Consider the following 23,326-nt stretch of genomic DNA (forward strand, 5'->3'; position numbering starts at 1 on the left):
TTTTGGTATTCACAGAAGTTAGGATTTTGTCTTAAGTTTGTCTTAAGACAGACTTAAGACAGACTTAAGACAGAAATCCTAACTTAAGTATGTCTTAAGACAAAATCCTAACTTCTGTGAATACCAAAAGTAGTAAGTTTAAGATTTTGTCTTAAGTTAGTGCTATGAATCGGGCCCTTTGACAATAGCTTTTCCGTGTGCCCTGAGGATTAGTTTGATATATGATTTACCCTGGTGGGGAGTTGAGGTCATCATCACCCCCTCTTACTATGGGCAGTCAGTCAATGAGAAGTATCAAGCCTGGCCGCTGGTCATGACCCCAGCTATGGTAGGGTATGGAGATGCACAGCCATGTTGCAAGTGGCCTGTTGCCAGCATCCTGCCCCTACATACATGTCTATTTGGATTCTTATAAGATCAATGGAAAGGACAGGAATCAGGTTCATACACTTTGATATTTCACCTTCGAGCATTTGGAAACCTCCTTGTAATGGATAGCTGGGGGTTCCTTCAATATTAAGGCTGTATCTAGCTTCCCTTCTGATACATGACGCCAGCACACTCAACTCTAATTTGGTTGGAGAGATGTTCTGTGATCTCTGAGCAGGACTTACTATAGGGAATTGCATGTGGTTGTCTTCGAAAAGGGAAACAGCCATGACTCCTTGCTACAACTAGATAAGGAATTGTATAAGCAGTGTGAGAAGACCATGTTGATTACAGGGATATGAGGCGTGTCTTCCCTCTCAGCAATTGATAAGTATCTCTTCAGATCTCTCCTGAAGACCCAGTTACAAATGTTGGTGAAAATCCTTGCCAGCAGAATACTCCTGGTTATACCTGACTTGATACACCTGGACCAATCTAGGCTTATATCACCATGATCCACTAGCCACAGTCTGCGAAGACTGTACATCTGAATTTTATATGCTGAGACGGTCATGGAACCAGTAGTTATTCTGTTACTTGATTCCGAAAAGACATTTGATTCTGTCAAATGGCTCTTTCCGCTCTTGCCATTGGAGAAAATGGGATTTGGGTGAATTTGTTTTATACAAATCCATTGGCCAAAATAAAAGGCAATATCATTCTAAAGACTTTTGATGCTTGTAGGGATACGAGACAGGGCTATCCACTTTACCTGATTTTAATTGTGACAGGAGTTGAACTTCTGAACCACCGGATCCAAGTAGATATGCTGGTCAGAGAACAGTGATGGAGCCGTGCGTGGTACGACCATGTTCCACTATATCCTCATGGGCAGTCCTCTATGTTGAAGACTCAGATTCATAGAAGCTGCAGTACATTTTTTAAACGTATGGATAGTATCCAGAATTTTGAATCAACTGGGTAAAATCTCTTCTGAACCCACCGAGCTTGGACATGCAAACAGGACTAGATAAAAGGGCCCCTTTAAATAATTGGGTTTATGGATCTCTTGTGGTCCTGTAAAATATCATATAGGTAAAAACGACTTCTTTCACTCTTGGAAAGCACTGCTATATTTAACATCTTTATGCTTCCCTGCTGCGCTCCAATATATTAAAAAAAAACACGTCATGCAACATATGGGACCACTTTTCTTCAAGAAAAGAGACAAACTAATGAGAACCCTATTGTGGCAAGTGTGGTCGCCTAAAATTCCCTCAGCACGTTCCAGAAGGCCACCGTCCAGGGTGGGATCTCTCTGGTAAAGGTTGGCAAATATTATTAGCTAGCCCAACTCACAGTAGTTAATGAGTGGGCCTCGCCTCGACAAGCCAAATAAGCTTATATACCCATATTGGGATAAGGGGGGTAAATGCCTAACGGCATCTCCAGTAGCTACACAGACATTCATTAATACAAGGAGAAGAGTCAACAGAAAATTTGGGTGAAAATACAAGTCTCTATCGGATAAATTGAGTAACCTCAAATGTTTGAGAAGTAGGATGTTGTAGGTATCTCTGTGGGTCAGCAAGGTGACTTTTGAAATTGAACTCATCACAGCTTTTTAATTACCTACAAAGTAAGCATGGTGTGGGCAGAAGTGACTCTTAGCAAACAACCGTCCTGGAGGAATCCCCCCCAGGAAGATTCGCTCCTAGAGATGAGGTTGTATTAAAATAAAGCTGTATTCATAACGCATAGCGCATTTGTGAACGTCTCCACTAAACAACCAGGAAACCTATGGGCATACTGGGAGCAAGACATGGGTGGAAAAAAGATATGGTTTAGGAGGGAGCACTTTTCCACCCCAGAAAAGTCTCGACTAGACCTAGTTTAAGCCTGATCCCACAAAAAAAACTGCATTGAGTTTATTACTTCAGGACGCAGCTCCAGCACGCTGCGACAACTTCTTTAGAGGATGTGAACCAACTAGTACTTGTATCCATATTCTGTGGAAATGTCTTATAGGGTAACAGTAAAACAGTAAACACAATTACTCTGAATAAGGCGCGACAAAGATCTGGCGTGAACCAGAAGCTGTTGGTAAATCCAAGCTTCGTTATAATATACATAGCAAGGAAATGGGGTAGAAATAAACTACCAGCAGGTGAGGAGTGGCATATATGGACTGGTGAGTGAATGGAAACGGTGAATATACAGGAGTAAGGGCTGCCGCAATAGAGGTGATACAATATAGGGTTTGTATTAGAAGGCACCATTGGCTGAAGGGTAATCACAAGAGCGAAGGTGCATAGATATGGCGGGGCCTGTGACAAGGAGAGCGATGCAGCGTTTACTATATAGTGCCTTTGGTTTTGGAAAAATATCCCTTTTGATAGCGATATTTCTCATGGTACTAGATGTTGGATCTTTAGACATTCAACAGAAGGGACATGTTGCGTTGTGGTTTGGAAGTTTTCAAAACAACAAAATGTATTAAAAATAGAAATGGAGAAGAGTGTGAGGTAAAGGATTGTCCTGTAATGGTGTGCCAGTATCTAAGAAATCTTGAAAGCCCTAGCTGTCCCCTATCACAGCTGCTTTCTTGTTCCACAGGCTTCTGGTAGGTGGTCCGATGCAGGGCAAGAGGTGTTTAACCCCTTCGCTGCTGATGACGAGCTCAGCTCGTCATCAGCCACGGGTGGCGTGTGCTGATGACGAGCTGAGCTCGTCATGTAACGCGGTATTTTTAAAAATGCCGCACAGCGCAAAAATCACCGCAGCAGCGATGCGGTTAAGCAGGGGCATTACACAGCTTTGATTTTCCATTGGGACATCACCCAGTCGTGCTCACGGTGCTTGATACTCTCTTTCTTCTCCAAGGCGTTACCAACATGAATAGTTACTGGTGTTTGAGATGTCGATTGGATCTGGACGACACGTTTTCTGGCTGAGATTTAGGCCTGGTGTCTTTCCAACCTATAGATCAGCATCTTCTGCTCCTTACATTTAGGCAACTGTAAAGTGGTAACTAACACTTTACAAAACCTCTAAGGGGCATTTTTACAAGCCCCTAACTAAGCATGGGCGGAAAATCTGTTCCGCTCGCGGATTTTCGGTAAATTCGCAATCCGTGAGATTCGCGAATTTCCCGCAAAATCCGCGAGCGGAACGGATTGGGTCAAAAGTTCAAGCTGACTTTTGTAACTCTTTTAGAATGGCGCCGGCAAGCTGCCAGAGCCATTCTAAAATAGTTTAAAAAGTCAGCTTCAACAGGAAGCTCTAATAGATAAAGTAAAGCAGGTGCTCGATTGAAGGTCAAATTCAGTTACACAATCATTAATCACCCCAAACTTGGGGTGATTAATGATTGTGTAACTTAATTTGACCTCCAACTCGAGCACCTGCTTTACTTTATCTATTAGAGCTTCCTGTTGAAGCTCTTTGTAGCTGTTTTAGAATGGCTCCATTCTAAGTGGGGCTGAAGGCAGAAGGGCACAAAAGTGGGACAGAGGGCAGAAGGGGATAAAAAATGAGTGAGGCAGAGGGCAGAAGGGCACAGAAACGAGTGGTGCAGAGGGCAGAAGGGCATAAAAAACGAGAGGGTGGCAGTGATTAACCAGGCAAAAAAAAACCTGCGAACACGCAAAGCGCCCCGCGAACACCCGCGAACTCGCAAAAATAAGAAAATCTGCCAATTCGCACATGCTTACCCCTAATGCCACCATAATGTCACTTTTTTTAAAATTGTGGTGGCGATAGGGTCTTCGCTTTATTTACAAGGCAGCGTTAAGCCACTGAACGTGGTTTAACGCTGCCTTGTAAATAAGGCCCCCTTTCACGCTATACTTAGTGTGAAAGGGCGGGTGGGCAAGTTGTGGTGGGCGTTCCACCGCAACATCCATTAATTTTGATACTGCCCCATATTTACAAGGGTGGTGTAAATATGGGACAGCACCAAAATTAAGAGCAGGAAAAAGCTTGTCTTACCCTGGTGAAAAGAGGAGAAATGCTTTACTTCTCCTCATTTATGCTGTTTCTATGGGGTATATTTACAAGAATTGCCGCTAAGCAGTTCTGATGTTGTATAGCGGCAATTTTTTTACCACTGCCGATCGCCAAATCCTAACGCTATGTTTGCGATACATTTACAAGACGTCAGTACATGGCATTAGAATCAGCTAGCGGCCAAAAAAATTGTCGCTAACACTAGCATCAAGGCGATAGAAGAGTACACGCTAGAGAGGATAAAGTGACGGCAGGCCAATTAGCAGCAAATAATTTCACGTTAGTCAGCGTCTAGAAGCAAAAAAAGCTTACAAATCACCTCTAAGGAAAAATAAAAAATGGAATGCAGAATGGAGCAGCCAGGACCAAGCCCCCCAACAGCCAGTTAAATCTCCCAACAGCCAGGATGACAAGTTAGAGTCCCATGGGAAAACGAAATGCAGAATCAGGGCCTCATTTATGGGAAGGGGGGCTGCATCGCTGGGGAAAACCAGTCTTACAGCACTTTTCATTGTGCCATTCTTGCGACACCCTGGTGGCTGATGCCAGGAAGCATGGTGAGTCCTTGGGGCCTAGATGCCTCGCTGGGCCTGCGTCCGATATCCGGAGTGGAAGGCACCAGTGATGTGGAGTCGTTACAGCCTGACGGTGGTGGCGGGCTACGTCAGACTGAGCTTGTGGGCCGCTGCAATAGACATTGAGACGTCAAAGATCGCCCTTACCAGATGGTGAAGTCTGGCAGGTCTCACGGAGACACATTGCTGACCTGTGTGAGAAGATCTTCTGGTGCCCCTTGGAGCTGTGATGGGTAGTGGCGCTCCTGCGTATCAAAGTGGGGATGTCTGCATTGCATAACACATGCCTCCACTACATTAGGGTGCAGGGAGGAGATTGACAATGGTGGGCCGCGCCTCTCTGCATCACAGGCTGGAGGAGGTGAAGCTGCCAGACGCTGTGGATGGCGAGGCCTCAGAGCTGCGCTGAACTTGTGTAGTGGGAGCACTGCGACTTCACGCCTAAGAGGGCTCTGTTGCATCACCTTCAGTGGGAGGTTCCCTAGTGGACTCACCGGCGAATGCTGCACCCAGGCTTGTGAAATCCAACCTGGCTGAGGCTCCTGCTTGATGAGTCACAGATTCGGAGAGAGCATGGTGTATTGAGCCCAGGTGTTGATGTCCAGGTGAAAAGAAGGTGTAACGGGGTCGGTTGAGGCCCGGGGATCATGCCAGGCCTAAGCCTAGCACCTGTGGGTGAGGCACACCGTGCCCTGAGCAATCACTGCACTGCAGCGGACCCCCACGGCAGAGGGCACCGCACAAGACTGGTGGGGGACTCCACTAACTGGCTCTAGTTGCCGATATCGGCCGTTGGTGGCATCGGGTGCCAAGGGCACTAGGGTCAATTCGGCCCAAGGCCCTTGTGTGCACAGTTTGATCTACTGTTACTTGCTGGGGCACTGCTAGATCGGAGGAGGTGACCTTTCCTCTCCCCCTGTTAGTGCTCTCTTGGGTGTATGGTGGATTTTCATCGGTGCCGCTGAATGAAGATTACTGGGTAGCATACACCTGACCGGAGGAGAGGGGCTAGCTGGCCGCACTGGGTACTGCTTGTTATAGATAGTGCCTGGGTGTCCGGCACAATGATGGGCCTCCTGCGCACATGGGCGGCATCTGCACCTGCTTGCTCCTCCGTGTCAGCGAACCTAGCAGCTGGGGGTCCATTGCCATCGGGGAAGGTGATAGCGGCCATTCTAGACTCCAAACTAGACTCTGTACTCGCAGCTGTGGAGAAAATAGGTGCCTCCCTTGAACAAACATGCACTTCCCTTAAGGACTGCATCAATAAAATTACTGTCGACTTCACCCTGGAGTGCACAGATAATCGCAAGCTGACTTTCAAGGTGTGTGACATTGAGCAAAACTGCCTGAAGCCCACCCTATTACTCAGACCACAGCTTTGGAGGTACAGGAGCTAATAACAAGTGGGAAGTCACCAGAAAGAAGAGCGGAGAATGGAGAGGGCCACTTCCGGTGGAACAATATGCGGGTAGTGGGTCTGCCCGAGGGAGTAGAAGAAGCTGATACAGTACCATATACTGAGAGATGGTTGCATGACCTACTGCCAGCAGGTGAACTCTCCCTATTTTTGTTGTGGAGCCGTGGGCCCATTGAGTGGTGGCAAGCCGCCCACCAATGGGGACAGGTCCTAGACCATTTTATTTTCCCCTCCTACAGGGATTATGACGCTGAACTAAGGGAGGTATGCAAACAGGCGGAGGTGAAAGTGGATAACACCACAGTACTTTTCTTCCCTGACTTTGCCATGGGGTGCAGAAGCAGTGGGGGTCATTTCTAGTGGTTAAGCCACACCTCTGAGAGTTGGGAATCAAATTCTCCCTCCTCTTTCTGGTATGGCTGTGAGTGGTCTAAGATGGTAACATGCAGTTCTTTGATGCCGCAGAACAGATCTGGCCATGTCTGGCATTTACTGGTCGCCAGGTGCAGTGGACAGGGAGTGAAGGGTCTGTGCAACAAGCTGTTATTCATGGACCCAGCCATAGTGAGAGGTATAGGAGGAGCAGGCGTCCCATGCCACAACTACAAGCAGTCCCTAATCTGGAGCATGTTATACAGAAGAAGCGGAAGGCTCTGCATGATGTGGCGACGATGCGCGATTGCACTCAGAGACAGGATCCCAACACTTCCCCTGAATGTCCCCCAGTGATGATGGCTCCACTGCGACATGGCCATCTGGTGCGGAGTCTGGGTACAAACCCAGATGTGACTCCTCAGACGGCAGATGACCTAATTTAAGGTGTTGACTACCTAATGGAACATGTGGTGCACTTATATCTGATGCATTTGTCATGGGCTTTTGGTGCGCCGGCTGGGATTGTGCCATTGACGGAGAGATGGAAGGTATTGTGGGAAGCTCAGCACCTTCCCTCACAGCTGGACTGAAGACTGATACAAATGACACTAAGTGCTCTTTCCTGTGGACATGTGGGGTACTGGTGCGCTAGACTCTCAACCCCAGATCCCAATACTCTGTTTGGCTGGCGATACTTGCTGGCTGGTACCACGAGGTGTTATTGCCAGTTTGGGCGGACACATGTTGTCTCCCTGCTCCTATTGTGTTCAATCTTACAATACTCCCACTCTCCCCCTCACCATATTGTTTAGCATGTGCATATGACAGGTAATCTTATCCTGCAAGTGCTGCCTAAAGCTGCAGGCTTTTGACTGGATTCTCTGCTCCCTCCCTTCTGCTGCGTTCCCCGTGTACCTCCACACGCCTGTGCCATTCCATGCATGCCGGTTACTAACAATCACCTGGAATGTGAGGGGTATGCACATGCCATTGCACCTCTATGCTGTGTATTCCTACTTTAAGTGCAGGTCAGATCACATTGTGTCATTGCAGGAAACACATATCACACTGCCTGAAGCCGTAAGCTCCAGCGTCAATGGCATAGCAGGGTATTTACACTGCGAATGCGAGGGGGGTGCTTATCTGGGTGTGGCCTTGCATCCCCATTACGGTGGAGGGGATGGAGGTGGACGATAAGGGCCGCTACATATTCGTACTGGGGAGGTTGGATGGGAGGCGTTTATTACTTGGGAACGCGTACGCAGCTAAAATGGACTAGACAACCTTTTTCACACAAGCTCCGTACACTAGCCTGCTGGAGCACCATCCCTTGGCTCAGAGGGGGGATTTCAATGCTGTCGCCAATCTGGCATTAGAAAGGTCTTTTCTGCCACATTCCCTTACAGTCACTATGTTTAACGCCCGGGCACTAGGAGATTGGCCACAGCACTGGTGTTTAGCTGACATCTGGAGAGCGTTGAACCAGTTGCGCTTGTCTTTTCTTTTTTCTCCCTCACTGCATGACCTCCACATCTGCATTGATTGAATTGAGATCTGTCAGAGCTGCTCCCGGTTTGTTGGTGTGGAGACTACCTGGGGAGCACACATTCAGCTTCTCCAGCTGGAATGGGAACACACCAATCAGGAGTTGCAGGGCGATGGAGGATCCTCCTTTTACGGCTTCACTGGACAATTTCACGGCAGACTTCTTTCAAACAAACAGCGGCTCTGCTGCCACCAGTGGCGTGGAATGGGAAGCATTCAAATTCATGATCAGGGCACTGCATGGGACTCAGCTGGGGTGCTCACAAACAAATTGATGGTGATCTCATGTGTAATAATTGGAGTTTGCCTCAATAACATACTCGAGCGGTACTCTGCATTTGGCAGATGAGCGACATGAGCATGCGGACCTAGTGAAGCGATTACAATGCCTGAACTATTCGGCACATTCCGCCCGCACTCATGCAGCTGGGGACCGAGGGGGGATGTTGCTTGCATGGCTGATCCACCAGGAACAGGCACCGCACCCTATCCTTTCTCTGCATTCCTTTTCGGGACAGCTGTTGTACACTCAGTGGTAGATCCATGGGTAGCTCACCAGACACTACTCAGCCCTGTATGTTCCTGCTGCCAGCATTTATCCGGCTGATCTTCCGGATTTCTCGGCATCCACTTGCTTGCCCACCTTTACGCCAGAACAGCGGGCAGACCTGGAGGATCTGATCACACCCCTTGAAGTTGGGTAGGCCATCAGAGCTCTGGCCACAGGCAAGATGCCCAAGCTGGATGGGCTGCCAGTGGAATATTAAGAGCCATCCGTTCCTGTGTTGGCCCCTCCCCTGCTCACCCTGTATGATGATTCACCTGAAGCCTCCATCCTCCGGGCTCTCTGCGTGAAGCTCTGCTTGTTGCTTTGCCTAAGCTGGATAGAGACCCAAGGCTCACGGGCTCCTACCAGCCACTGGCGCTTTTACACACTGATTATAAAATCCTGGCCAAAATACAGGTGGATCAGTTGGCCCTCCTTGTACTCAATCTGGTGCAGGCTGACTGGAACAGATTTGTGCCTTCCCAGAACACGTCCCTTAACCTGCGTTGATTTTTCCGGGTGGCCAGCTATTCAGCCTCACTTTGGCCTCACTCCGGGTGTCTGGTGCTTGACTTGGAGAAAGCATTGGATACCATGGAATGGGAGTTTCTATTTGCCGCCTTGTCCCACTACGGACTTGGGGCTTGTTTTCTATGCCTAATACAGCTGTTATACACCTCTCCTTCTCCTAGAGTCAAAACGGCTGCCCTCGTGTCAGACCCTGTGCCCATCAGCCATGGTACCAGGCAAGGGTGCCCGTTGTCATCTCTGCTCTTCTCACTGGCTTTGGAGCCGCTCGCGGTAGCCATTTGTGGAAGTGGGGCGGAATGGAATATCCCCATTAGGTGATGGGGCGCATGCAATCTCCCTGTATGCAGACGACCTGCTCTCGTACATATGGGACATAGGGGGAACACTGGTCGACTTGGCACAGATCCTCGAGAATTTTGCATTACTATTTGGTCTCAGAGTGAATTGGGCAAAATCTTGCTTGTACCCATTCAACTAGGCTTGCGCCAACCCCAAATTGGCCATTACCGATATACAAGTGAAGTGACAGCCCACTGTCTTTCAGTACCTTGGAGTACGTTGATATCCTCAGTTAGTGGACCTACTAGATAGAAACATCTCGTGGGTGATAGCAGCCGTCAAGGCGCAACTGTTCTTCTGGCAGAGTCTACCCTTGACGTTCATGGGCCGCATAGCGCTACTTAAAATGGTGGTGCTTCCCCGGTTACTGTATTTCTTCACTAACTTGCTAGTGTATATTTGGCTTCCTCTCTTCTGCTTCTTAGAATGTGTCATGCATGAGTTCATATGGGACAGATCGCGGTGCAGGGTTGCACTGTCCAAGCTTGACTCATCAGTTGGTCAGGGAGGCCTCACATTACCTAATATGGAGCACTACTACCTGGCGGTGCAATTGCAGTGGGTGGCCAGTGGACTAAATCTTGAGGACACAGCTGTGCTATTGCCAGCATGGATGCATTTGTCAGTCCTGCCACTCTATCATTCCGGGAGAAGAGGTGGGGTGTCCAACCAGATAATGCTGGAGGTGGCGTGGCGTGGTGCAGGTGCGTGTGTCTCACATGCTCCCATATGTATAGGCATTACCGCGGCAAGATATGCTGAGGGGTGGCCGCGCCACACTAGGGTGGAACTTTCTGCCTGGCAGCCGGTGACCTACAGACTCTGGGCGACCTATACCAAGATGGGTTGCTGGCGCCCTTCGATGCCTTAGTAGTGGACCCTGGATTGCTGCAGGGTCAGTTTTTACTTACAGTACTGTGGACCCTATGGGGATACATGTCCTGGGAGTCTGACACGCATTAGAAATAGGAGGACAATTGTTAAATACAATGAAGACAGCACTTTCCTCCATGTTTGAACATTTGAAAAGGCGCCATCTTTAGTTAAATATACAGCACTACGTTTTTGCATAAAGGATTCACCCCCAACAAGTTTGCAGGGAAAGCTGGAATCAAATAGAAGGTGTATTGATCTTTTATAGGATTTTGTTTTGTTCTCCAACCTGAAGTCGTTCCATAATGGAAAGGGACCAACTAATATTGCACATTTTTGTACTGGTACCATTTCCAGTATGAGACTCGATTTCTTGGTGCTATTTGGGTAGAGTAAGGTATATTTTATCCCTGGATATTTTCACTAACACATGGTGACAATCCCTAATATGGTGGCAGAGGTGACCTCCAAAAAAGTGAATTACAGTGAGTATATGTAAGAAAATTTACTTTTTGTTTGTTCACCCCCCACTATTTGCTGGATTGTATTGCTGCAGTATGGACACTCACCCATAAAAACTTGCTGAATTGATTAAAAGCAAGGATTGGCACCTACAAGTGCCTAGTGTATGCTACCCAGTGTACCCATGACTGTTAATTAAATGTCACGAGTGGACCACGGCACATATTGTGCCACTACTAAAGTGACAATTCAAAGCGTGTCTTCAGACCTGCCCCTGCAGCCTGACTGTGCAGTTTTAAAAATACAAATTGGACCTGAAAAAATAAACCTTTTGCCAGGCCTAAACCTTCCTTTTGAATACATGCAAGACATTCCTAAGGGAGGCCCTAAATGCCTATTGTTCAATAAACAACAACAATGGCCAGACAGGTTCAATTCTGTATGTTTACCACACCTAGTATACAAATTACTAGATTGGACGACTATTTGATTTAGTCATTTATACGTTATAAAAGCTTTTTTGAAAGTTAATTTGTATATCAAAGGAAGAACACACAATTGTTGACAAATACAAACATTCAAACAATGTGATACATAATAAACAAAATGCATGTGACAAATTACTATACACATCAAATAGACAACTGTACACTGCCTCAAATTATTTCATTGTGAGGCGCCAGTCCTTCATATTATATATAAACAACCAGACAAGCGGAGATTGAATTTGATGAAAAAGCCTGCTTGTCCAAACAAGCCTAAGACTGTTCTAATCACTGGGGTCTAATTCTAGGGGAAGTGAACTTGAAGAATTTTTTGTTGCCCAAGATGAGCCCCTTCTTTTTGTCTCGAGCTTGAAATTAAATCTCCGCTTGTCTGGTTGTTTATATATAATATGAAGGACTGGCGCCTCACAATGAAATAATTTGAGACAGTGTACAGTTTTCTATTTGATTTGTATTGTAATTTGTCACATGCATTTTGTATATTATGTATCACATTGTTTGAATGTTTGTATTTGTCAATAATTGTGTGTTCTTCCTTTGATATACAAATTAACTTTCAAAAAAGTTTTTGTAAAGTATAAATGACTAAATCAAATAGTCGTCCAATCTAGTAATTTGTATACTAGGGCCCCGATGTAGGTAAACGGGATTTTCCGATTTCAAAATACCGAGGCGGGCCGAATCGGTATTCTGAAATCGGAAAACGAGATGTAGGAAAAAAATACCGAATGAAAACCGATTCGGTCGGCATCGGTAATGAGATTCGGTACGTTCCGATTCAGCTCGGTCCGATTCGGAAATTACCGAATCGGCCAACAACGAATCGGAAAACACCGAATCGGCTACCACCGAATCGGATATTACCGATTCGGCGAATACCGAATCGGTAAAAGCCGATTCGGTAAAAACCGAATCGGCAATCATAGACCCATGGCGAAAAAGCCCATAGGAATGCATTGCATGAACCGATTCGGCTTTTACCGAATCGGATAATACCGAATCGGATTTTACCGATTCGGATTTTACCGAATCGGTAAAAGCCGACTCGGCAATAGGCGATTCAGCCAATGCGGTGGCTCCCCCTCCCCCACCCAAACAGGGAGTGGCAACCCTGGCAGGTGCAGCCAATTAAGAAGTTTCTAGAAGTTTCTGGAAAGCCTGCCTGAGCCCAACACACAGTTAGCAGCAGTGGGAGAAGGAGGTTGCAGACTGAGCAGGAGCAGAAGAAAATGGCAGATCAGGCAGGAAGCCAGAAGTCCTCCCAAAAGAGGAAGCCCAAATTCACCACCACAGAACTTCAGGTGCTGGTTGAGGAGGTGGTGAGGGTGCACCGCCAGCTCTTTGGCAAGCTGTCCCTCAACGTGCCAGACAGCACCAAGAGGAGATTGTGGGCAGACATCGCCCAGAAGGTCAATGCTGCTGGAGTCACCCCCAGGTCCATTGAGGAACTTAAGAAAAGGTTTTATGACCTCCGCAGCCTCACCAAGAGGAAGCTGGCCGACCTCCAAAGGCAGGCAGGACACACCGGAGGAGGCAAGAACCCGGCGCCACCCCTCACCGAGCTGGAGGAAATTGTCTCCAGCACCATCGAGAGGGAGAGCATCGTAGGGATCGGGACCCTGGACAGCACTGCGATGGCCACAGCTACAGGTAAGAAGCATGCGCATCATGACACACCCTACCAGACACCTCCCCATTAGACACAATGCATAGGCAAACACCAGCACTGTACTGTCACCAACATACAAGAGACAAGCATCATGGTACATGTAGTCAGCAGAAGTTAGCCAAATATGTCAGTGCAGAATCACAAGACAGGAAACAGTGTGACACGGTGTAAGGAGATGCAAGGACATGTGGAATGCCATAATTGTACTGACTGTAATACATCGGCACTCAGTTTACAAATGCTTCTTTGTACCTAGGGGCACCATCAGGCGGCACCACTGTGGCAGCAGAGGGAGCTTCGACATCACATACTGCAGTGGCAGGGCCGAGCACCAGCCAGCCTGGCCAGGAGGAGGAGGATGAGGATGAGGAAGGAGACACCCCAGGGCTTGGAATGGAGGGAGTCCTGGTGATTGATTTCCAGGCAGTGCACTCCCCAGTACTGCCCAGCTCACCCCCCTTGCAATTTTCACCATACAACTCCCCTACAAGGCAGACCATTCCGCCGACAACAGCTCCTGCCACAACCGTGGCCTTGCCACCCGTCCTACCTGTCCTGGGAGCAGGGGCTCCGGGACCGGCCAGCACCACACCACCACCAGTGGCACCCCAGCCCACTCAGCAGGCCGGAGGCAGCAGTGCCAGACGCCGTGCCACCACCACCACCACCACCACCACTGCTGCACCAGCACGGGAGGGCAGTGTGTTCCTGGGCCTGGAGGGCCAGATGGTCAAAATCCAGCGCCAACAGGCCAGATCCACCATGGCCTGCCAACGCCAGCTCCTGCAGCACAACCTGCAGATGGGGGAGTTGGTGAAGGGGTTCCAGGCTGTTGTGGACAGCAACAAGGAGGTGGCAGCAGGGTTGGGCAGGCTGACCACTGCCATCACCCACTCCTCTGCCAGGCAGGAGGAGCATGAGGTTGCGCGCAGGAGGGATGCCCGGGTGCTCAACCGGGCCATGGGCCGCCTTGCAGCGGCGACCGCACAGCTGTGCCATCGAAGCTCAAATCAGGAGTCGGTGCTCAGTCAGCATACGGCTGAGCTGACCAGGGGGATGGCCAGGATCACCACGGCCATGGAGGCCATGTTAATATCAAACGCCACCTCCAATCCTGCCCTGGACCTGGGTGATGCTGGAGACAGCAGCAGCCGCAGCAGCCCGGCCAGCGCTGCATCAGAGCCAAGGAGGAGCACCAGGCGATCCGCTGATGCTGCAGGCCATTCGGAGGGGGCCGAGGGACACCCCAGTGGGTCTGGAAAGCGGGCCAAAAAATAGGCTGGCAAGGGGGGATGATCAAACCAGAACCCTGGACTTTATTTGTTTTGACAGACTCCATTTTTTGATGCACTTCAGTGATGTAACTGTGGTGCATCACTATTAAAAATTTTATTTTCCAAGCAACATTTAGCTGTCTTTGCATCTGTACTCAGTCAGAAATAGTTTTCAGTGATCTCCTCACGTCTGTATCTGCCATCACATGGCGTACACACCCCAGCTGGCTGTGTCAGTGGCACAGCTTCGTCGTCGTCATAGTCCTCGTAGTCAGACAACTCCACCTCAGTGCCCTTCTTGACCGCAAGGTTGTGTAACATTGCACATACAGCTATGATCTTGCAGCAGGTGATGGGGGTATACTGCCTTGCACCTCCACTCTTGTGCAGGCATCTGAATCTACTTTTCCAGATGCCAAAGGTCCGTTCAACAACATTCCTGGTGCGTATGTGGGCCCGGTTATACCTCCTTTGGCTGGGTGTGGAGGGGTTGAGGTAGGGGGTGAGTATGAATGAGCGGAGGGCATATGCACTGTCGCCTGGAAGAGAAAGGGGTCACATTAGACACATGCACACATGTATTACACCTACCTACTATGTGTTATGGGGGTCTGATGATGTGGCTCACCTAGGAGGTATCCTTCTCCAAAATCGCCAGCCATCAGCCGTGCATATATGCCGCTCTGTTGGAATATATAGGAGTCATGGGTACTCCCTGGAAATTTTGCTACCAGGTCTGTGATGGTGCACTTGGCATTGCAGATCACCTGCACGTTGATGGTGTGTGTCGATTTCCGATTGCGGTATATGTATTCGGTGTCCGCTGGTGGGCAAATCGGAATATGCGTGCCATCTATGCAACCGATGACTTGGGGAAAGTGTGCCATCTGGTAGAAGTCCGCTTTGGTTTGTAGCAGTTCTGCGTGGGTTGCAGGGAATGAGATGTATTGGTCCATCCTGTCTATCATGGCGTCAAGGAATATGTGGAAGAACCTTGACAGGCTGCTCTGGCTCACCCCTCCTGCTGCTGCTACTCCACTTTGATAGCTGCCAGACGCTACCAGGTGTAGGCTGCATAGCACCTGGACGTGCGCAGGGATGGCGTGTGCCCTTGGGGTGTGGTGGTCCAAGTATGGCTTAAGGTCCCTGATGAGCTCAAGTATGGTGTCAGAGTCCAGCCTGTATCTCTGTAGGATCTCAGCCTCAGTGAGCATGAACAGGGTTATCCTCTGTCTGTAGACCTGTTCATTTCTTAGCCATTCCCTCAGTCCTTCCTGCTGTAGCCGTAGCCGCCTCGCAATGACATAGAAAGCTGCCATCCTGCAAGTTGCAATGCATTTTGGGACTGTTTATATGGGTTGGAGTTGGTTACCACCTGATTGCAATCCATGGTAAATACCGAGTGAATTCTACCGATTTTGAGCCGATTTCGGTGTTTCTGTGCCTCCCTACATCTCCCCAACTGTCGGAATCGGGGAATTTTCCGATCGGAGATTCATACGAATCGGCATGTTTTCCGATTCGGATCATGTCCGAATCGGTATTTTTTCCGAATCGGTACATGGACCGAATCGGTGATTTTCCGAATCGGTGTCACTAACGAATCGGTAGTAGGACCGAATCGGTGATTTTCCGATTCGGTGTCACTAACGAATCGGTAGTAGGACCGATTCGGTGATTTTCCGATTCGGTGTCACTAACGATTCGGTACATGGACCGATTCGGTCTTTGTAACCGAATCGGTGTTTTTCCGATTCGTTACATATCCGATTTTCGGTATGTACGTATCGGATTCTTTCACATTCGGTACACATTCCGAATCGGTTTTCTATCCGATTCGTTCTGTTTTTGGTTCCCTACATCTCGATGGCTGTTTACCGATCGGTAAGGGCCAAAAATCGGTATTTTCGGCCGATACCGATCGGTATAGCCCTACCTACATCGGGCCCTAGGTGTGGTAAACATACAGAATTGAACCTGTCTGGCCATTGTTGTTGTTTATTGAACTTGAGTGGTCCAGGCCAGTCAGTGACAGGATCCAAGCCTTTTTCCTTCCCCCTAAATGCCTATAGAGCAGGATGCATGGTGTTTAAAAAGTAAGCATGTGTACTTAGATTTGACATGTCCTGGCAGTGAAAAATCTCACTGGTAAGGTTGGCTCCCCAATAAAAAAACACTGGATTACAACATGGAATGGAATGGAGTTTGTAAAGAGCACTAAACCCGAAGGTGTCAAAGCGCTGATGTCAATCAGGAAGCAGCCATGGGTGTCAAGAAACTTCACTCATGGTAGTGAAAAAAGACAGGTTTTGAGTTGCTTACGAAATTCCGGTAAAGAGTCCAGAGCTGCTCTATGTACAGACAGTGTGTTCCATAGTTTAGCCACAACTACTGAAAAGGAGTGGGCACCCCATCTGGCTTTGCGGAAACTGGGGATGGTCACTTTTCTGAGAGAGGATGGCCTGATGCGACCTTCAGAATTAGTTTTGAGTGACCACAAGGGAGGGTTTGCCAATTATCATAGCCACGTCTCTGGGTGAGTTCAAAGAGCTATTACAAGGGAAGAATGATTCTATTATGTTAGATTTAGGTAGAGAGGGGCACTTTGTGATAATTTGCAGGAAACACACAGAAAGTGCTGCAAAAGTGGGTAGGGTCACCGGTGGGAACTTTTACCCAATTGGTTAGTGAGTGGACAAAAGATTTCTCCAACCACAGGTTGACACTGGGAAAAATGTGGCACACGCAGTGCCCTCATCAAAGCACATCTGGACCTGTAGAAAACAGAAGAAGGACTGTATCTGCTGTTTAACTTGTGAAGAGACACCCTGAGGGCTCGACCTGTTCCCACTGTAACCAAGACAATGAAGTGGCCTCTAAGAATCACAAGGGCTGACCTCCTGTTAAGCTACAGGGTCTCTAAAGCAGCAAGAAGCCTACTTTTCAAGAGCCCAGCTGACCAGCACCAACTAGATTTGTCTTGGACCTTGCTGGTGGATTCTGAGAGAGTGAGTCCCAATCCCCAAGTGATGTCCACAGTGTCCTGGACCCTTGGCTCCTCCTCTAACTCTAAATTCTGCAAAACTGGACATTTAGAAATGTTTTCAGAATTTAGAAAACCAGCAGAGACGAGAGGAGACACCAAAGCCACAGCCACTGATGCTGAATCATGACACCCCATGGGTGTGTTAGGGCTTTTGCTCCTTATTGGAGCTATCCCACCATCACTCCTTCTTTCCCCTGTTAACACCTGGTACCCTAGAACCAACCCCTCCCTCCCTTTCCTCCCCCAGCCCCCAAGAGAACTGCATCCTCTTACTCTTGCCCAGAAAAACATTTTCCAGATCCAAACCTTCCTCTTTCATACATAGAAGCCACCCCTAAGGTAGGCCCTGGCAGTCCCAAGAGCAGGGTGCAGTGTGCTGAAAAAGTTGGACATGTATTTTTAAGTTTTACATGTCCTGGCAGTGAAAAACCTTTAAATTCGTTTTTCACTCCTACTAGGCCTTTGTCTCCCATAGGATAAAATTGGAGTTATCTTATTATATCGTATAAGTGTAATTCCAACTGGGAAGAGATAAGCCCTTCAAAGTTGGTGTATCTGTATTCAAAATTTAAAATCTTAACTTATGGTGGAGTCGGATTTTAAAGTGGAATTCTTGAAAATGCCACTTTTACAAAGTTGGCATTAGTTTGTCTTAGCCATTTGGTGCCTGCAGCCTGTCTCTGATCCCATCACTGGGTGTAGTTGGCAGTTGGGCTTTGTGCATCCCTCCTAAACAGTCATACACAATGGGGAGCTTAGGTGTGACTGAATTCGCCATCACTGGCAGCATGAGAGGGAGGAGCCGGTTCCAGCCTCAATAACACCTGAGTAAGCAGGGTCCTGTCTCCACACAAATGCCCTAACAACCCTGCATTGTCCCTTCAGTCAGCTTAGAGCCAGGGCACGAGAGGTAAGGAATTCCATGACCTAAAAAGAAACTGTCTAAAAGCTTCTCACACCTTCCAGAACCAGGGCACCTGTGTATAAAAAGAGGATCACAGACACCACCACTGCAGTCCACTTCTGAACCTGTGATACTCTCCCAGGAAGAACTGCTACTCTGCTGGACTGCTATTCTGAAGGAACTGCTGCCTTGTTGTGCTGATCTGCTGTCTGGGGAAGAAACACTGGACCTTTAATTCCATCTTGAACCCAGGAACTCAGAGTGACTCAAAGGACTAGTCGGCTGGCCTCCTGATCTAAGCTTCAGGATATAACAGGCTCCCCACAGCTCCTGGATCCATCTTCAGTGTGTTTCGGATCCCCAAGATGCTCCTCTCCAGTCCTGGGCCCTTGGTGTGGCTCTGGAGTTCTTAAATTCAAGATTTTGGGATCTTTGCAAACGCAAACGGGCCTGTTTGTACCCAAAGCACTCCACTTACATGGAAAATCAGCACGAGCCGACTTAAGTTTGTCTGTTAGCACAGCAAGCATCATGTGTACCGTCAACACGAAGGGTCAGCCCACCCGCCCAGCCTGCTCCTTGCGCCACACCAACCACTGCCAACGACAATCTCCTCGCTGCCAGCGATTTTCTTCCACACGAACGGTGGTCTTCGCACAAAACTTGATAAGGTAAACCTTCAGCGGGACTAACATGGGACCTAGCTCACCAGCGCTTCATTGCGGTCGGCCTGAACTTTTGAATTTGACCCCGTCTAGATCGACCAGATAGCCAAGTCTGGCGCTTTCTGCTTCTAGGGGGCTATTTCACAGTTTACTCTTTAAAAAATCACTCCTATTCTACTGATTGTATTTTTGTCGTGTTGGTCTTGTTTATTTATTACATTTTGCATTAATCTGCTGTGGGATCTTTTTGTGAGGTGTTCTCACTGTTTTTGTTTGAAGTGTCGCACAAATACTTTACACATTGCTTCAAAGTTAAGCCTGACTGCTCCGTGCCAAGCTACCAGTGGGGTTGAGCATAGGTTAGTTTGTGGTTTGCTACTGCCTTACCCTGACTAGTACTGTGGTTGCTGCTGACCAGAGCTCACACCCCAATCAACCAGTAACCAATTTCTAACATGATTGAAGTAAATTAAGTAAATGCAATTAGGGATGACTCGGAATATCTCAAATATTAAATCAATGTAAAACATTTTTTTTTTTTTTTTTTTTGGAAAACCTTTATTTAACAGTATGTGCAGACAAATACGGGCCTACAACCCTCAGGCCGGCCTCGACAGTAAAGGGCACATCAGCAAGCAATTCTGCAACTCGGCCGCATATCAGTACAACCACGAATAGACCAGGTTACATTATACACAATTGTGCCGCCAAGCGCCAGGATGATGAGGTTTAATTTTTATAAAGTTTTGAAATAAGTCCATAGCAACAGGTCTGGAAGGATCCGAATCAGAGCAATGCAGTTAGGACTATAGTGGGCAGCGATCTTAAGAAGGGTCAGCAAGCATTATCCGTAAGGTAATCAATCGCACTCAATGAAATCAGGATAGATAAAAAAACACATCACATGACGATCTCCAAGCACTACCCAAAAGTACCCACTCATCCCATAGACCCAAGAAATAAGAAAGGAAGGAAAAAGCTAGAAAGGTAAAGAGTAGAGAGGGAGAAGAGAAAAAGAGATACGAAAGAAAGAAAAAGGAGGCCCATAGAAATGAAAAAAACCAACAAGGAAATATACCCCCCACCCTACACGCATGCAGAGGCTACGGCCTACCCCCCCCTAGCAGTGTGTCTGTCGCCCCAGAAGAGCACCCAAAATGTAGAAGAAGAAAAAGAGAAGAAAAAGAAATAGAATGTCACGGTTGATCGGAGGAGGGCCAAGGATCTAGTCAAAGCAAGCAAAATCGTTACCCGCGGTCACCCAACCCCAGGCCCCGACCTAACACCCATGCTACATGTACCTCCAACAGTCACAAGTCCCAGTCCCAGCCTTATACGTTCCAATGTGCAACAAGAAAATCCCCTTCCTCAGCCTTGGCCCCTTCGAATCCACAGTCCAACAGAAGTCAAGTGCAATACAGCCAGCCTGGACGGGATGGACCACCATGGAGTCCGTTGCAGAAGTCGAGGTGTAAGAAACAAGTCAAACTGGAGTGAAGCTCGATAGTAAGGGACCAAGGAATGCGCCGCTGCCATGCCACGGCTAGAGCAACAGGGAGCAGGACGATGCACAAGTTCCAAAGTAGCGGCCGGCCGATGTGCAGGAAGCAAGTCCAGGAGGACGCTCAAAAACGTGGCACCAAAGGACAAAGGAGATGGGCAAAACGGCAACTGAGGCACGAGCTCCGGCCACACCAAGGGAGCAGTATTGTCAGACTCCTCCAGGGCAGAACCGAAGAGTACCGCAGCGGGCACTGGGACACGTCCCCCCGTCACTGCCACATACCTCAACTCGGGTGATCCGCCGACAGTCGGCTGAAGATGTGGCTTAACATGCCGCACTGGAGAATCATCATGGCCAGCTGAAAAAGTCCCATCAAGCCGGTCCCCCAAACCAGTGGCAAAGTCGCGGAAGGCCAACCGCAGGTCCTCCAGCGCAGCCAGGATGTCGCGGAGCCCCAGCGGTGGATCAAGGATGGAGGGTGCTGTTTCGTCCGCCATCTTAGGCAAGCAACCATCGAGCGCCCCGGGAAGCAAGCCCCCTTCACCAGCCATCGGTATCCGGAAAGTGATGTGCTCTCTGTGGGGCCCTGGTGGTGCAGGAAACGTGGAGGCAGCCGGTCGTGGAGAGTCTCCGAGGGCAGGAGAAACTGTGGTGCAGGGAAACCCACCGGCAAGATCGGGGCGTCCGATGCGGAAGATGGCAGCCGCTGCTGAAGGCTGCAACAAAGAAGCGATCCCGGCCCTCCAGCTGGGCCGGGATACAATAAACGGGAGCCTGATACAATGTTGCGAGCGAGTCGCGCTGGGCAGCCGAGCAAGGAAAGGGCTGCTGTGAGAACTGCAGCGCCGCGCTCCAGGTCCGGTGCACCGGCCCCTCCCTCACCGCAGCGGCCGCTGCTGTCGTTGTCGCCGCCGGCCTTCCCCACCAAACAATAGCCCGGCTGCTCCCGCTTGAAGGGCCGAAATGGAAACCGGGGCTCAACTCCGCCGGGGAAGCTCCGTTTGCAACCGGAGCTACAGCAACGTGGTCAGGAGCATAGCGCAGGTAAGCGTAGGGCTCGGAGGCACAGGATTCTTGCCAGGATATCGGCGAAGGGCGCAAGGGTCGGCGGAGCCGAAGGGCTAGGCGGCCATCTCGGCTGCAGGCTAGGCTCCTCCCTCCAATGTAAAACATTTTTAAGTACAGAGTGCTTCATTGGGCAAGACGATGACTTTGTATTGTTGCAGCACCCATCTTTGATCTATCAGTGACCATTTACTAAGGCTAAACAGCTGTAGAGAGTAATGATTTCTACTCAGCCCCCTCAATAGTGGCCGAATGGCTACCAAGGTAATTAAAAAATAAAACACGAGGGGGGCATGTGTGGGAAGTATTTAATGACCTGGCATTGTTACAGTCCCTACAAATACTGAAAAAACAAAGTGTAACAATGGGTCAACAAAAAAGTAATGCAGCTATCTAAATGACTGTATGTGCATTTTGAAAGAACACAATCCCTGAATCCAAAGTATTCTTGGTGAAAAATTGTTCCCATCAGATACCCGTCCTGTACCGCCCTACATCACTTGGGATCCTTCACCCGAAGGAAGTGGAAAGAACCACTTAGGATTAGGTAGATTGTGGCCTAATCAAAGTGTGAAGGAATGTAAGGTGTGTGGATAAACTATTATGGTGGTATCAGGGGGCACAAAGAAATATCAAAAAGCAGTGCATTAAGTGCTCGCTGTAGCGTGTGAAAGTGAGAAAGTTAATATTGGGTTGTGGGAGTGGAGAAAGAGTTTATTGGGTTCCTACCCACACCCAAGGTTAAAAAACAGTGCAAGTAGTAATAACAAATAACTACTGAGATTTTATCTTGGTCGACATGTTTCTGCAGTATTCATTGGCTCAAAGGATACCAGTCTGCTTCATCAGGACCTTGTTGTTAAAAAAGTGCTACTGCTGATATTGAAGTGTATAGTGTGTATAAAAAATCATATCACCTGAGAAACACCGATGGAAAAGATCCAGTCAGTAAACAGTAGACGAACACACATGTAAATACAAAATACATACAGTTAGTGACGAAAGCTGCAAATGCACAGAGATAATCTCGTGATATTCAATTATATGCCAAACATTTCATGGTCAGTGGTTGTAACAGTAATCAACTCGTTGAACCAGGTACATATATCCTGGGTTTAACCAAAGTTTTAAACACTCACCCATGTTCTGGGGAATGGACTCTCCACCTCACCCGGCAACAGCTCAGGTACAAATGGAGCACCGCTCTAATGAATGTGAACAAAAAAGAATTGCAAGAGGAAGAGTTCGCTAGAACTCAGTCTGAAAACACATTCCCTCTGCCATTGAGGGTTTATGGCCAGGAATCAAGGAACGTTGTCTAATGTTGGTAGTGCCCTGTATGTATTCAGCCACGGGCTAAAAGAAGATCTTATGAATTCTCTTTCTGTAGTTAATATAGCAGGGCGTATTGTATCTCTAAAAGAATCCAAACCGCTTAGCGCGGTGTGTGGGCGATCTATTATGTCTTTAGAAGGGTCAGCCCACTTGGCGCATTGCTTAGGCGGTCTCAGTCTCAACCATCAAGTAACAAGCATTTCAAAATTGCCTTCGTGCCTGTCCTGCATCTACTATTTCTTACAGATACCACCTATTTTAGGTATTCAGCATAAAAGGCCGAGCGTGGTCTATAATAGAGTCAGCACCCTCGC

At 48.3% G+C, this 23,326-nt stretch overlaps 1 protein-coding gene across 1 annotated transcript in view; it reads right to left on the reverse strand.

Moving 5' to 3' along the window:
* LOC147708478 (uncharacterized) overlaps nt 1–21,109 on the reverse strand; it is a 39,545-nt gene extending 18,436 nt beyond the window's left edge. Inside the window, exon 1 of the mRNA XM_086925741.1 lies at nt 20,895–21,109. Within this exon, the coding sequence (XP_086781867.1) occupies nt 20,895–21,109 (215 nt within the window). The remainder of the gene's footprint in view (nt 1–20,894) is intronic.
* Between the last annotated feature and the right edge of the window lie 2,217 nt (nt 21,110–23,326).

Source organism: Lissotriton vulgaris, chromosome 6 (assembly GCF_964263255.1).
Source record: "Lissotriton vulgaris chromosome 6, aLisVul1.2, whole genome shotgun sequence".
In the NCBI taxonomy this organism is placed as follows: Eukaryota; Metazoa; Chordata; class Amphibia; order Caudata; family Salamandridae; genus Lissotriton; species Lissotriton vulgaris.